At 42.6% G+C, this 14,703-nt stretch overlaps 1 protein-coding gene across 1 annotated transcript; it reads left to right on the forward strand.

Moving 5' to 3' along the window:
* The first annotated feature begins 4,717 nt into the window (after nucleotides 1-4,717).
* Nucleotides 4,718-13,475, forward strand: CFAP90 (cilia and flagella associated protein 90). The gene is made up of 3 exons (XM_065830426.2): nucleotides 4,718-4,939; nucleotides 8,459-8,575; nucleotides 12,564-13,475. The coding sequence occupies exons 1-3, from the start codon at nucleotides 4,748-4,750 to the stop codon at nucleotides 12,741-12,743; spliced, it is 489 nt and encodes a 162-aa protein (XP_065686498.1). The 5' UTR covers nucleotides 4,718-4,747; the 3' UTR covers nucleotides 12,744-13,475.
* The last annotated feature ends 1,228 nt before the right edge of the window (nucleotides 13,476-14,703 follow it).

The following is a 14,703-nucleotide window of genomic DNA, read 5'->3' on the forward strand; positions in this document are numbered from 1 at the left end:
GATATTTTTTCTTCTTCAGATAGCAGATTCTCATTCACCTGACCTAGATACCACCCTTCAACATTTTTACAGATTGACCCCAAACAATTTTGAGATTAGGAATTTTTAGTTTTATTCTTCCTTTCTTGTCTAAAATAGTGGAGTGAATCTGGGGTGGAAACAAATACAGAATGAGCTATATGTGCCTTAACTAAAACATGCAATTAACAGAGTATTTTGTTCCTTGGAGCACATCAAATTTGTGTCAATTTGTCAAAACTGGTGTATAAATCAGTTCATCCTGAAGTTTGCTACACATTAATTTTAAATTGTTTCAAATTTAGGAAAAGGAATTATTCAGGTCAATGTAGTTTTGAATACGTCAAAATCAAAGATTAAGGACATTTTAATCCTCTTTGCAACTACAAAGATCTGATCCCCTTCATGTTGTAGGATGCCATTGTTCAAAACAAAGATTCTGCCAAGAATTGTTTGAATTTTTTTGATGGAGTATTTTTCAAATATATTTGTAGCTGTGAAAATCTCAGTTTTGACATGAAAAAATGCACGAAGTATTTTGAAAGATTGATGCTCCTGGACTAGAAATTTTCATGTTTGCATTTCAAAACAGTGTTACAAATAGCAATTGTTATGAAAGTAATGTTACCTCATGTAGAAAGTTGTACATTACTCTACTTACCAAGAGGGTGATTGAACAGAATATTAATCTGAATTGGAGTATCCATTCAGCAGATGTCAATCACCATAAACATGTAAATTCCGTCAGTTAATCAGTTATCATTTTACAATTGTTTTATAATTCATTAAAATAAAAAGAATTATTCAAAAAGCCTAATTCTCCATTCAAGCAGTTGAAATCCTAGTCACAAGCCAACAAAGACATGTTTGTAATCTGCAGACTGAGGCTCAGTCATAGCAATTGTGTAGAGAATTACTTGAAAAAACAGATATATTCAAGAAAAGTTTAAAAATTTCCTGAATAGCTCATGAAAAAAAAAAACTACATACACCAAAAAAAACCCTCAAAACCAAACTAAACCAACCAACCAAAGAGAAAACCGAAAAACCCTGAAGACTGCAAAAGGTGTGGTGACTTCTGTAGATGATGTACAGCTGTCTCACTCTCCTTCAGAAAACTTTTGAAGAGCCTCCCTGTTTGAGATGGGCAGCCTGTCACTAATTGGGATCTAGAAGAAACAAGCCCTCGTGTGAAACAACTGGCTTGGACCAAAACTGCGGTAGGGGAAAGGGGACAGAGTTTTTGAACCATTTTTGTTTCAGCCTCTTTTTCAGGGTCCATGGGATGGAACATTTGTGGCAAAGATTGTCTCTCCTTCGTGGCTCAGCTGAGAATCAGGAACACATGGCAATCTGGTATCTGCTGAGGTAAAACACCAAGGACAGGAGGTGAATTGCTAAGCCTTAATTTGACAGCAGGCCAGCCATCTCTTATAAATATCTCAAAAGTGGGTGTCAAGAGGATGGGACCAGACTCCTTTCAGTGGTGCCCAATGATAGGATGAGGGCAATGGGCACAGACTGAAGCACAGGAGGTTCCATCTGAATATAAGGAGAAACTTCTTTACTTTGAGGGTACCAGAGCACTGAACAGGCTGCCCAGAGAGGTGTGGAGTCTCCTTCTCTGGAGACATTCAAAACCCTCCTGAACACATTCCTGTGCGATCTGCTCTGGGTGAACCTGCTTTAGCAAGTGGATTGGACTAGATGATCTCCAGAGGCCTCTTCCAACCTAAACCATTCTGTGATTCTGTGATCTTAGCTCTAAGTGACAAGTTTGAAACAGGTATGTCAGTTTGTAGTGAGAACACAGATACTGTGCGTTTTCTGCTTATCAATGACCTGTCCAGTTACAAGTCCTCTGTCCTCTTGTATCCGTCCCATCCCTGTCCCCGTCACTGTCATCTCTGTCCCTATCCGTCCCTACCCATTACCATTTGCTTTCTAAATTTCTTTTAAAAAAGTCCAGTTAGACATTTTTGAACAGTCACCTTGGCCCTGAGACACCTTTATGGCCATAAAAGTACTTATTAACATATTCAAAATTCAGGAACTTCAGCAGCAGAACCTGAGGGACACATGGCTATTCCCTAAAAAAGCATGCAATTCTATTTCTCCTCAAGACACAGAATTCAACTTTTAACACTTCCGTCTCTGATCTCAGCTGCATTTGAATGCAAAGTTTTGGCCATATAGATTAAAATTGCTCCATCGCCCTCTCACAGTTGTTTACCTGTTCATATTTAAGTTACTAAGGAAACAGACTGACCTCCTGTGAGATTCTATAACAGGAACATACACTTAACAGTAGCATTGTAGTAGCATATGATCTAAGTCTGGTTGTAACTGGAATAAAAACCCTTGGGCATTCATATCCTGCTTCTGGGGAATCTGCAAAAGGTGACCAGGAAGAAAAAGCCATTGTAAAATTCAAATAATTATAAAGGGTTTTATATAGGTTTATTGGGCAGGAAAAATGAACTGAAAAAGCATAATTTTAAATTATTTCAGATGGAAGGCTTAGGACAAATCTCTAAAGCGCATTCAGCGGTATTTTTGACAATCTGTATTGCATGCAGATTGTGCGATTCAGTTAATGCCATCTTAAATGTTAATCAAAGTGAGCTACATGTGAACAGCAGAAAGAAAACTGGAGAGAAACCTTTCATATCTGACTTCAGAGCTCTTGCCTAGTTTATATTTCTGGCGAGCAGTTTCTTGCAGCTCTATTTATAGCTACAGCTTCAGCTGAGCTGCTTGTTCTAAATGGGCTTGCTGTCTCTTGGTGCTCGGACTAAACTACAGAAAAGCACTTGCACGGTGGCAAACGTGTCTCTGCGTAGGAAGCTGATGTAAGGCAGCTGCTGGATTTTCGATTCCACTGCTCACTTAGGCTGCGCTAATTTGGCCCATGCTACAGAAGGAAGAGGGTCCTAATTGGTAGAGGGATGTTATTAGTTAAGCAGATGGAAATTGTCACAAATGATTAAAAAAACACCCACCCAAGTCTGTAGAGTATAAATGCCCCCACAATGCACTTGCAAAGAAGTATGAGACTATATTACTCAGTGTGTTAGTGATGGGGGAGTGGCAGCTATATAGGAGAGGTGGGACTTTTTAAATCAGTAGGCCTGGATTATTGTCTGGGTCCAAGATGCCCAAAACAATCAGTTGTGAAGATTTCTGGTACTATGAATGTTGTGGGTTTTTGTTTTGTTTTAAATGAATCTTGGATGTTCAGTAAAATTCAAGATGCCTCGAAGACTGCAGTTGTGAAAGTGCTTGCCACAAGATACTGGTAGCAATAATAATAGTAATGCTGGACCTGCAGTGCATTATTTCAGCAACTGTGGTTGCAGAAATGGTAAAACAAACAAAGCTTGTTGCAGATCCCCAAGAGGCGCAGTAATAAGAAGCACAGGCTACATGTAAGTATTAAAGGAGGATAACTGTGGGGTGAATATTGAAACTAGAAGCCAAGTGCTACTCGGCCAGAGCAGTTTTAGAGTCAATCTGTTGTTAGATTTGCACCTGGAAGATGCTTAATTTCAATACCCCCAACATGAGTGTTTGTGTGTGTGAGAGATTTCCAATTGCACTGCTTGAAATGGCTCAACATCCCACTAAAACTCGTGGGCAAGGAGGCACTGGCCAAAGAAACCACACGTTGTTCAAGACTCAGGATCATCATTCTGGTGGAAACTCCACACTACTGTGTGTTTTTATTCAACTTCTCAAATGCAAAGGTGATTTCTGGATTAGTGCAAACTGCCACGGCAAAAAGCAAGTCCCTTTCAGCCAGGATTTGCTCAAACCTTCTTCCCCCGCATCAGAGGACACAGAGGATGAGGCAACTGGCCTGAGGGAGGACAGTGCTGGAGCCCCAGGCCAGGCTGTGGGACGTGCTTCTTGCTGAGGCAGCCCTGAGGCCACTGCTTAAAACTGGGCCCAACCCTCACATGCAGGTGTGAGTTAGCCCACACTCCCAGGTTTAACACCACTCTGGGGTAACACCCAGAGCTTCCCTGAGCTCCCCATGGACACGACCACTGGGGCTCAGCTGTGCCTGGGGGATGGTTCCTGTCACAGAATGGTTAGGGTTGGAAGGGCTCTGGCACCCTCAAAGTAGTTTCTTCTCATAATCAGATGGAACGTCCTGTGCTTCGGTCTGTGCCCATTGCCCCTCATCCTGTCTTTTGGCACCACTGAAAGGTGTCTGGTGCCATTGTATTGACATCCACCCTTGAGATATTTATAAACATTGATAAGATCTCTTCTCAGCCTTCTCTTCTTCAGGTTGAACAGACCCAGCTCTCTCAGTCTCTTCTCAAACGAAAGATGCTCCAGACCCCTTATCATCTTTGTAGCCCACTACTGGAGTCTCTCCAGTAATTCCTTGTCCTTCTTAAACTGGGGAGCCCAGAACTGGACACAATACTCCAGATGTGGCCTCACCAGAGCAGAGCAGAGGGGCAGGATAACCTCCCTCGACCTGCTGGTCACACTCTTCATGATGCACCCCACCATACTGCTGGCCTTCCTGCCCACAAGGGCACACCGTGTGCTCCATCAGGCTGCCTCAGACTCCGGGTCGCGCCCGGGAGGGGCCTGGCCCAGTGCTCCCCGCCGCTGCAGCCCGTTCCGCGGCGCTACGGGCCCTCAGCCCGCCCCGGCCCCGCCGCCCAGACCCTCCCTTAGCGTTGCCGGGTAACGGCGGCCGCTCGGCAGCATGGCCTCTCCCGCCCCGCCGGCGCCGCCGGGCGCCCCGGGCGCAGGGGGGTCGGAAGGGACAGAGGACGCATTCGGTGTCGCGGTGGCAAAGGGTCGGCAGCCTCCCGTCTCCGCCCTCTCCGCCTTCAGCTACATCCCGGCCAGACGGGAAGGGCCTCCGGAGCTCAGCTATTTCCACCGGCTGGGCAAGGTGAGGGAGGGAGGCGAGCGGAGCGGAGCGAAGAGGGGGGAGAGCCGAGCCGAGCCGAGCCGGGCCGGGCCGGGCCGGGCCGGGCAGCGCAGCGCAGCGCAGCGCAGCCTTGCGAGAGTCGTCAGATGAGCCTTGCAAGAGTCGTCAGAGCCGCAGGGCCAAGCCTTTTCCGTGGGTTTCCATGCAACGTGAGGTCATGAGAATGACATTGAGGTAGTGGAGAGAGTGCGGAGGCGATGAAGCTGGTGAGGGGCCTGGAACACAAGTCTGATGAGGAGCAGCAGAGGGAGCTGGGGCTGTTTAGCCTGGAGAAAAGGAGGCTGAGGGGAGACCTTATCGCTGTCTACAAGTACCTGAAAGGAGGTTGTAGCATGGAGGGTATCAGTCTCTTGTCACAAGTAGCAAGTGATAGGACAAGAGGAAACGGCCTCAAATTGCACCAGGGGAGGTTTATGTCAGATGTTAGGGAAAAAAATCATCACAGAAAGGGTTGTCAGGCATTGGAACAGGCTGCCCAGGGAAGGGGTGGAGTCACCATCCCTGGAGCTGTTTAAAAGGCATTTATACAAGGTTCTTAGGGACATAGTTTAGTGCTAGAGTTAGGTTATAGTTGGACTCAATGTTCCTGAGGGTCTCTTCCAAATGAAATGATTCTACAATTCTGTGATTCTATGACATTGTGCTCGGTCCCTCTACAAGGGCTCAGCCCTCACTGTGTTCCAGTGTATGAAGGGTGGCTACAAAGAGGATGGAGTCCCACAGAAAAGATGAAGGTTAATGGTAGAAGTTACTGCTGGGGGAATTGCTATTGGAGACAAGAGGGAAATTTTTCACGATGAGAAAAATCAACCGATGGAATAACCTCCCCAGGGAAGCAGTGGATTCCCCAACACTGGACTTTGAAGATTTAGCTGAACGAGGTGCTGAGCTACCTTGTCTAGACTGTGCTTTTGCCCAGAAAGGTTGGACCAGATGATCCTTGTGTGAACAGCAACTTGTGAGACTTCGCGGGTCGTGTGGCCCTAGACAGGGTGCAGATCCCAGCACAGCAATGGGCATTAAAGGAACAGCACATCCCCTGCGTTGAGTCGGTGGCCCTGCTGAAAGCCAGGTGGATTTGTAATTTCAGACTCTTTGCATGTTTATTTCAGTGTTACACCAAGAAGGTGCTCTGACCCAAAGGTAAATGGGCACAGTTGGTGCCACGGTTAACAAAACACGGGAAAGCCCAAGAAGAGTCGTGGTAGGGCAGGTCAGGGGCCCGGCCTGGTGCACTTGGGGCCAGTGGAGCTCACAGTCTATCCAACATGCACGGAATTAACAACCATATGGTAGAGCTTTTGCTTACATTATAAAGCCTGCTTTCACACTCCAGATGACCTGGTTTGTGGGAAGTGCTGCTCCAGTGGCATGGAAACAAAACGTGATAACAGCCGCGTAATGGGTTTCTTCACAGAACAAGCCTCAGCCACAAGGGAGGAAGCAGATTCGACCCAGTCTTCTGCACAATTAAAGAATTAAACCATTTGAAATGTTTTATTTATCCAGGAAAGGGAAATTCATTCTTTTTTGCAGCTAAAATACCTAAAATCAACTGTGTGTCAGAGTCTGAAGCAGAGAGAAATAGAGGAAGACGTCCTCAACACGTGGCGAGAAGCCAGAATTCCTGCTATTTAATCTCTTGGCTGACAGTTGCTCTCCCGATTGCTTTACATAAGTTACTGTAGCCAATTTGCATCGTGTTTCCTCTTCTGTGCCATAGAGAAAGCTATTATCTATTTTATGTGTGTCTGGAATATTAATGAATGTTTGCAAAGTGCTTAGTGTTAGTACACAGAGGGTGCCCACTCTGAGTGCAAATTTATTGTCTGCTCTTCGTGAATCACTTGCTCTGATGCTTTAAGAAACAGCTCCCCATCACCACCACCTAAGCCAACTAAGTCAGCATTTAACAACAACGACAAACAGCAGCAAAAAAGTTATCAGTATATGGAGCACAAAGTGTTTTCTCTACACATCTGACAGGAGATTTTTAACAGGTCATCTGGAACAGGGCTAGCTTTTAACAGGCTGGCTACCTGTCTGTGAGTTCCAGAAAGACTGAGTTATCTGTTCTGATACAGGTAACAAATAATGGACAAATAATGCTACGGGAATAAAACTAAATAAGCAAATAACATTCCCAGTGGTGAGCACAAATTAGATGCCCACTAAAATTCTGAATGAAACTGGTAGCATTGGGAAGAAAGGACAAGCAATGAAGCACAGAAATAATAATAATAATAATAATAATAATAATAATAATAATAATAATAATGATGATAGAGGTGGCAAATCAGATGCAGGATGATCTTGAACATGCCTGAAATTCTGTGAGGCTTGGTGGTTTCTGAGAAATGAAGGGATGAGAAGGTTAAATATTAAACCGCTTCTCCTCTTGGCAGAACCAAGTAATGGAGATAGCCTTGCAAACGAAGCCTGTGATTACAGCAACACCTCAGTAGTGTTCTTAGGTACAGTTTCCTTTTAATGGAACCTTTATAGCCTCCTTGACCTGCCCTGACTTGACTAGTTTTGGAGGATAGCATTATAAATTGTAAGAGTCAAAATATAAGAGTTTTACAAGGCTAAATTGGGCACAAGGTAAAATGGGGTAAAAAAAGAAAGCCCAACAAAATGCACAATTTTTCAAATTTATAGTCAGCCGTGCACAAAATCAGTGATTGATTGACATGTTTACCAGAATATGGACCTTTTAATGATGTTCATTAACAACTGCCAGCATCTTTCAACAGTGGATTTTGCTTTTCTTTCCTTGAAAACTTTTTTGTTTTGATATCCCTTTGATTCCACTGATGAAAGAACTTGGTTGGATTTCACAAATGAATTTGTTAGCAGATCAGATCTTTAATGTTGCGTATTTGGATGCAACTATGTCAACCAAAAATACAGTAATGCTCTGGCTTGGGGTGCACTGTATTTTCATATGTGATAGATAAATGCATATTATTGGATCACAGGATTACCACTGTGGCATGTGTCTAAACTCTTCTTATTCTTCTTTAATAAGAAATGGTGATTCCACTGCAGGACACCTTTGTCTTTTTCATTCCAAATATATTCTGGATCTCTCCGCTTTCCTTTTACATTACAGTGCCAGATCATTTGACAAGTTCATGAACTCAAGAAGGAGAATATAAAGTTAAAAAATTAAAACAAATAAAGTAGTTAGATTTCCAAACGTAACAACAGATCACAGGGAAAAAAAAATAGGTAAATTTCCATGAGCTGAAAACACTTAAGAAAACATGTCATGCGTCATTAGGTCATTAGGTATTTTTATTGCAGACTATTCTGAAGGGCTGACCCAAACTTGCTGATGACATCTCAGTAATATTACAGTTGTCATCATCTAATGCTGTATGCGCACTGTTTAAGTTTTTATTTGACTACATATATTCTCTAACCTGTAAAGTTAAGCAATACTGTGAATTAGCCTTTTTTTCTCCTTCTCTCAAGACAGGAGATGTTTCCACTTATGATGCCATTTTTAGTAGATCAGAGGGTTACAACGAAAAACTTCACCGATGTGACAGAGGACATGCAAGCAGTCGTGGTCTTAACATTAACGAGGAGGTAACCCTTTGATTAATTAATAATTATCTTTGTTAAAAGTATTTTGTACTTTTTGACGTAGCTGGAGACTATAGGCATTGTTTTACCCTTTATAACACAGCCTATATGGTAGCAAAGGCATCAGGAGGAGGATGACATTGTCCTCAGCCTGGAGGTTTGGGAGAAAGCATTAGGCAGTGAAGACCATAATCAGCTCCTGCTCTGTGGCATCTTATAGATTTCCAGGTGACAAGTTATATTTAAGCTAAAGCGTGGGGAGAGGGGGACACACGGAGAGGCAAACTCTCTATTTCAAAGCTTCAGGGTCACTAAGAGTGGCTTCTGAACCATCTGTGCCCCTCAAGCATGGAAACATAGAATGTCCTGAGTTGGAAGGGACCCACAAGGATCATTGAGGCCTACTCCTGTCCCTGCACAGGACAGCCCCACAGTTCACACCATGTGTCTGAGGGCATTGTCCAGTCTCTTCTTGAACACTTTTGGGCTTGGGGCCATGACTGCCTCCTTGAGGACCCTGTTCCAGTGCTCCACCACGCTCTGAGGGAAGAACCTTTTCCTAATGTGCAACCTAAACCTCCCCTGGCACATCTTCCTGACATTCTCTCGGGTTCTATCATTGGTCACCATTGGTTGCACTTGCAGTTCAGGTGGTCCTGCAGCTATAAATATTTCTGTGATGCTAGTGAAAACTCTTCTCTGAAAGGACTGGATTCAGGGGCCCTGATTCAGTTGCTGCCCTGTGATATCCACCCTCCCTATGCCAGCATTTGCTGAGAGAGCCCAAGTCTCTGGAGCTGCTTAGACCAGATTGCCCTGCAGGAAGGAAATTCATAGGGAGCTGGTGCAAAGGAGAGGTCATTCAGAAGACCATGGCATACCTGGAAAAGATTGACCAAAGCAGTGAAAGCCAGAAGGTTTGGTGTGGTGCCTCATAGCTAAGGAAGTCTGCAGCCATGGTTTTAAACAGCTGTCTTGAAAACAGGGATACTATAATATATATAAATACGTATTTTCCATGCGGCATCTGAAAAATACACATACATACATAATTGTGTCTATATATACCCTTATATTTATACACCCACATACACACAGAGGCAGAGGCTGTCAAAAACCAAATGATATGCAACCTCTGTGTCTTAATGGCATCAAAATCCTGGTGGGTTCGTGGTGTGTAAAGAGGTGGCTAGGCTAAGAATGACTGCCTGTGTTGATGGTTATGTGTGATAGACATGGAAGAAGGAAGAGAGAGACAAAAGTTAAAATTACCATAATTGCTGTGTAATAAAACTGTTGAGATTTCTGGACAAAGGCCACTCCTCTCACAGCAGCTATGTATTCCAGACATTTCAGTGCTGCACCATAGTGTCCTTCAGCTCTACCAGACAGTGCAGGGAGTATTAGGTGCTCCCAAAGGAATCCTGAGAGTGCCCATTACCATCACCTGCTCACGCCTAGTAACTCAACTGCCAATCTGTGAGAGGCCAAAAGCCATGTAAATGACTGCTCCAACTGAAATGTTCATTTTTATTTAAACAAAACAAAGCCACCCTACTCCCCCAATACCAAAGCAAACTTCCAGCTGGGAAATTAGTGTGCAAACAGTTTATCAATGCAGAGTTAAGGTTTCTTACTGAGTTCTTGTGTCTTTTCAGTGTCAGCAAAAATCACTTTCCTCCCAGTTTGTTTCCTTAAGCAAATGCTTATATGCAGAATTCATACCAGCTCTGCTGGACTGTGCATGCAAGGGACTCTGCCTGAGCAGGTGTCCCTTAATCCAGCCCTTTAATTAGCATGGAGGCACATCAGAACCACAGCTGCTGAATGTTACAACATGATCCTCCTGCACATGATGACACCCAACACTGGATTTACCCATAACTAAGTGCAGGTCACATACTTAACTCCCACTCTAATTACCCCAGTGGCCCTCACAGACTTTATATGATAATAACAACTATATTATAAAACATAATAAATAAAAAGGCCATGATTTGCATATTTGTAGTGTAACACTGAAGGGAGACGGGCTGAATCCACCACAGGTCACTCATTTCCTTGAAGTGGAAAAAAACCCACCACTCCAAGTAAGTCCTTGATTTACCGCAGAGAGACCCTGAGTGCACTCAGGAAATCCAACAGTACAGCTACAGATACTTGGTTCAGCTACACGTAGCAGGGTGACTGCAGTAGAGTGTTTGCACAAGGCAGCCATGGCTGATTCCAGGCGTTAACAGTGCTGGAATTACACACTGCGGAGGCATGCAGCGGGACGCTTCCCAGCCAACTGTTGGAAAATCTGAAATCTGCTGAATGCCGAACCCACGAAGATGAAATGCCACTGCGCACAGTCAGTGCTGTGCTACCAAGGATGCTGGAAACTGAATCTCATTTACTGAAAGGGAACACAGACTATCAAAATTACATACTGTTGCCCGTTGTTAGCACTGTAAACCCTGTATCGCTGGCAAAGTCTTTTTTGATCGTACAAAGATTCTGTCATTTCTCCTTTTTCAACATTTATCCTCAACTGGGTGTGGGGAGGAAATGGTCTTATTTGTGCGTGCCATGCTTGACTTGATTTTTATTCTGGTGGGGTTATAAATTATGTGGTGAATAGCTTTTAATGAGGTGGAGCAAGTTAGGCAAGAAGGGTTAAGGGAGAGTTGGGGGATGAATGGTTGTTATGGAATAGGCTTTTCTGGTTTGTTGGGTTTTTCGGTTGGTTGGTTTTGTTTGTTTTTGTGGGGTTTTTTGTTTGCTTGGTTTGTTTTCTGTTAAAAAAAAAAAAAAAAAAAAAGGGTTTGCAAAATCTTCCCAAGAATCTCAGGTCTACTTTTGCTCACAAGTCTGGAAATATCTCACATCTGACTGCCCTGCTATGAGACCCCTTGGATTTGTGCTCCCACCTGCGTCCCCACTGGAAATGCAGTGGCTCTTGTGCTTCACGGGTTCTCTCATAAGTGCTGATGTGGCTCAGACTCATGTCTGTTGTATCAAAGAATTCATTTGTTTGCACCTGAACTGTGGTGTGGTGCCTGCATTTTGATTCTACTTGTAGGTATTATTTAAATCATGAAGACTAGGTAAACACATTGGGGACTGAGGTTTACTGTGTTAGCCAGTGAGCAAATGCATATGCAGCCTGATAAATCTGAGACCTTTGGCCAGGAAGTACAACAAACAATCCTGTCTTTCCCTTCTGACTCCAGAGCTCCCCGTTGCTGTAGCACAGGAAGGAACTGCAGATTGCACATACTGATTGCACGGTCACTTAAAGTGCAGTTTACTAAGAACAAGCTTAAAATCATCTTTTCTTGCTCAGGTTATTTTTCACCAAGTCCACATCATTGCAGAGTGGTTATTTCTGTAGTCTTACAGCTACAAGCATTTTTAGTAAAACCTTTCATTGTACAAAAATACAGTAGTATATGTTTTTATGTCCTTCAGGGAAAGCTTGCATGGGCTAGTCCTTCCTCATAGTTTTTCTTTAGGCTTTGATTTTTTTAATGCAGTTGTTTCACTGAATTGTGCAAGCAGGGGAGGTGTTCCTGTAACAGGGGATACAAATTAAATCTTGTTTTTTAAATGAATCATGGAAGTCAGTGCACAAGAAAAATAAGAATTAAAAGAAAATCTGTGCCACTTTCCAGTAACATAGCATTTAGCTTGCCAGTAATCACATGGTAATCGCCTTTGTGTCTGTAAGTAAAAAATTATCAGTCCACAGTAACTCATGGCTGAGGTCCATCTCTTATCATCTTGTCATCTAGTGATACATTCATGGTTTATTGATATACATTAAAAACTAGGTCAGGGATGGAACAGTAAGAGTGCAGAACCGTGCTAAATAAATACACATCTGTATAGCAGATGCTGTACAGTTCTGTTTGTTATTTTGCCCCTGGCCACAGCACATTTAGCAGTAGATAACTGCCAAGTTTTCATTCTGTGACTTTCTTGTAAGGAGAATTTTATATTTTCACAGGAAATGGCAAGACCTGTCGCTGTTCTGTCGTCTTCAGAATATGGGAGACGCGTACATAAGCCCTTAGAGCAGCCGATAAGAGAACACGTAAAGATTGATCGCTTGCAGGCAGAACTCTACAGGACAAATGGTGTCACCTGCTTAATGGAAAAACCTCCTTCAAGCCTGGAGCCATTCTAAGCCTCTCGTACCTGTCATTACCAGCAACATTTATGTAGAAAATAACCCACCTCACATCAAAAAGCAAAACAGTGCTTTTGCCTTTTCCTCTACATTTTAGTTAATGGGAATGATTTGGATTAAAATAGGATGAAATAGCAGCTCTACTTTTCTTCATGCAACTTCAAGTGCCTGTCTTCTCCTTACAGTCTCATAAAAGTCTCATGAAGAAGGGCATCAGCAGGAGCTGAACATTTTAGGTAGCAAGACTGGAAGTGAGACCTGTTGGGTCAACAGTGCTTCTGTATAATTAATCACAGACTTTAACATTTAGACAAGCTTGTTCAAGGCGTCAGAGGTCACCAACTTCTTAATCCTTATAGTGTTGCTACAAAATTGCTAGGTGTTATCTGCACAACAGCTGAAATGGGGATTCAACGCAGATTTACCAAAATGGGCAAGTAAAGAAATGATCTCACTTAGACAAACACTTAGCAGTGTCAGTAGACTTCAAGTGAAAGTCAGGTTAAAGGCAGCTTCTGAGTACTTAGCATTTAAATAGACAAAATCTGGGCTTAGCTGATTTCAGACATCTGTTTGCTGACTTTCACCATACAAATGGTGTCTGAGGGATTGATTTGTTTTTCAAAAGTTTCACAATAAAAATAATCTTTGTTTCTGTATCCAATGCTAAAAGAAAAAAAAAAAGAAAGAAAAAAAGAAAAAAAAGAAAAAATTATACTAGGAGAACAAGCACTAAATAGTTTGGTAGAAAGGATGGAAAAAACACAAGGATTTGAGCTGTAGTTATTTTACAAACCATGTTTAGAGTAAATGTCTAAACCTGCTTAAACATTTAGTGCCTTGTATTCTCACTGAATACTAAAGTTATAAGGCAATTTCAGGAAAAGGAATATCTCCTGCAGGGTGTGCATCAGTTTGGTTCTCCAGAGCCATTGATCCTGCTGTTGTTTAAGCTGAGGCACTATTGTTCAGAATGGAACAACAGCCTGACTGATGATACCAGAACAAGGACTGCAAGTCCACAGCTTTGACTGACACTGGAGTTCTGTCAGGTACTTACACATCGGAAACCTGTATCATTTGTGAACACAGTGAGTATCCTAGTGAAAAATAGTAAAACAAAAGAACTTCTTTATTTGGGGCCTGATTAGGTAGTAAATTAAGCAACCAGTGGCACTTGTTTGGCATGATGTGGGAAGTAGAGCACACAGAGCAGCCCATTCCATGAAGTGTTTATTACTTTCATTATTCATGACCTGCAAGTTCCTTTATATTCAATGAGCTAGGGGCAAGAGGGCAGTAACTCCTACTTTCAACAATAAATACCTCATTAAACAAATCCAGCAGCATTAAATGAAAGGAATCACAATAAGAACAAAGTGAGAAGGAAATGTTTTCTAACAATACCAGAATGCATTTTCAAAAATCAATACCAAATGTCTACCAGTGAAGAATGAGATGGAACGTGGCCATATTCTAGACAGGTTATTTTTAGTTTGGGACAGCCAGTACAAGTTACTTCTTTTAAGCAGTCTTACTATATTTACAAACCATCTGTGTTGGCAAAACTATGAGAAATCAGATCTGTTTGAGAACACCACCACCTTCTGGCTTGTGTGAGAAAAAATCATCACCAGCTCACTTGCACTGTGGATGAAGTTGTCAACATCACTCTCAGTTTTACCCTCATTTCTTTGCTTGTGTTAACCCATTCTCTTCCAGTCCCTTCTCATCCCTCCTCACTTTCGAAGGTTTTTCACCTACTTGTTTTTTACTCAGTTCTGAGAGGTTGACTTTTCCAGTGCTCAGTTAGTGTCAAAAGAACAGTGTGACAATTTCTTCTGTATTAGGGAGAAGTTCCTTAGAAATGCCTGTAAACACATTTTTGTCATTGTCCTTCAATTTCTCACAAATTATTAACTGTAGCCTTGGAAGGAAAAAATGGCCACTTTGTGTA

The sequence above is a fragment of the Patagioenas fasciata genome, chromosome 2, assembly GCF_037038585.1.
Source record: "Patagioenas fasciata isolate bPatFas1 chromosome 2, bPatFas1.hap1, whole genome shotgun sequence".
NCBI lineage: Eukaryota > Metazoa > Chordata > Aves > Columbiformes > Columbidae > Patagioenas > Patagioenas fasciata.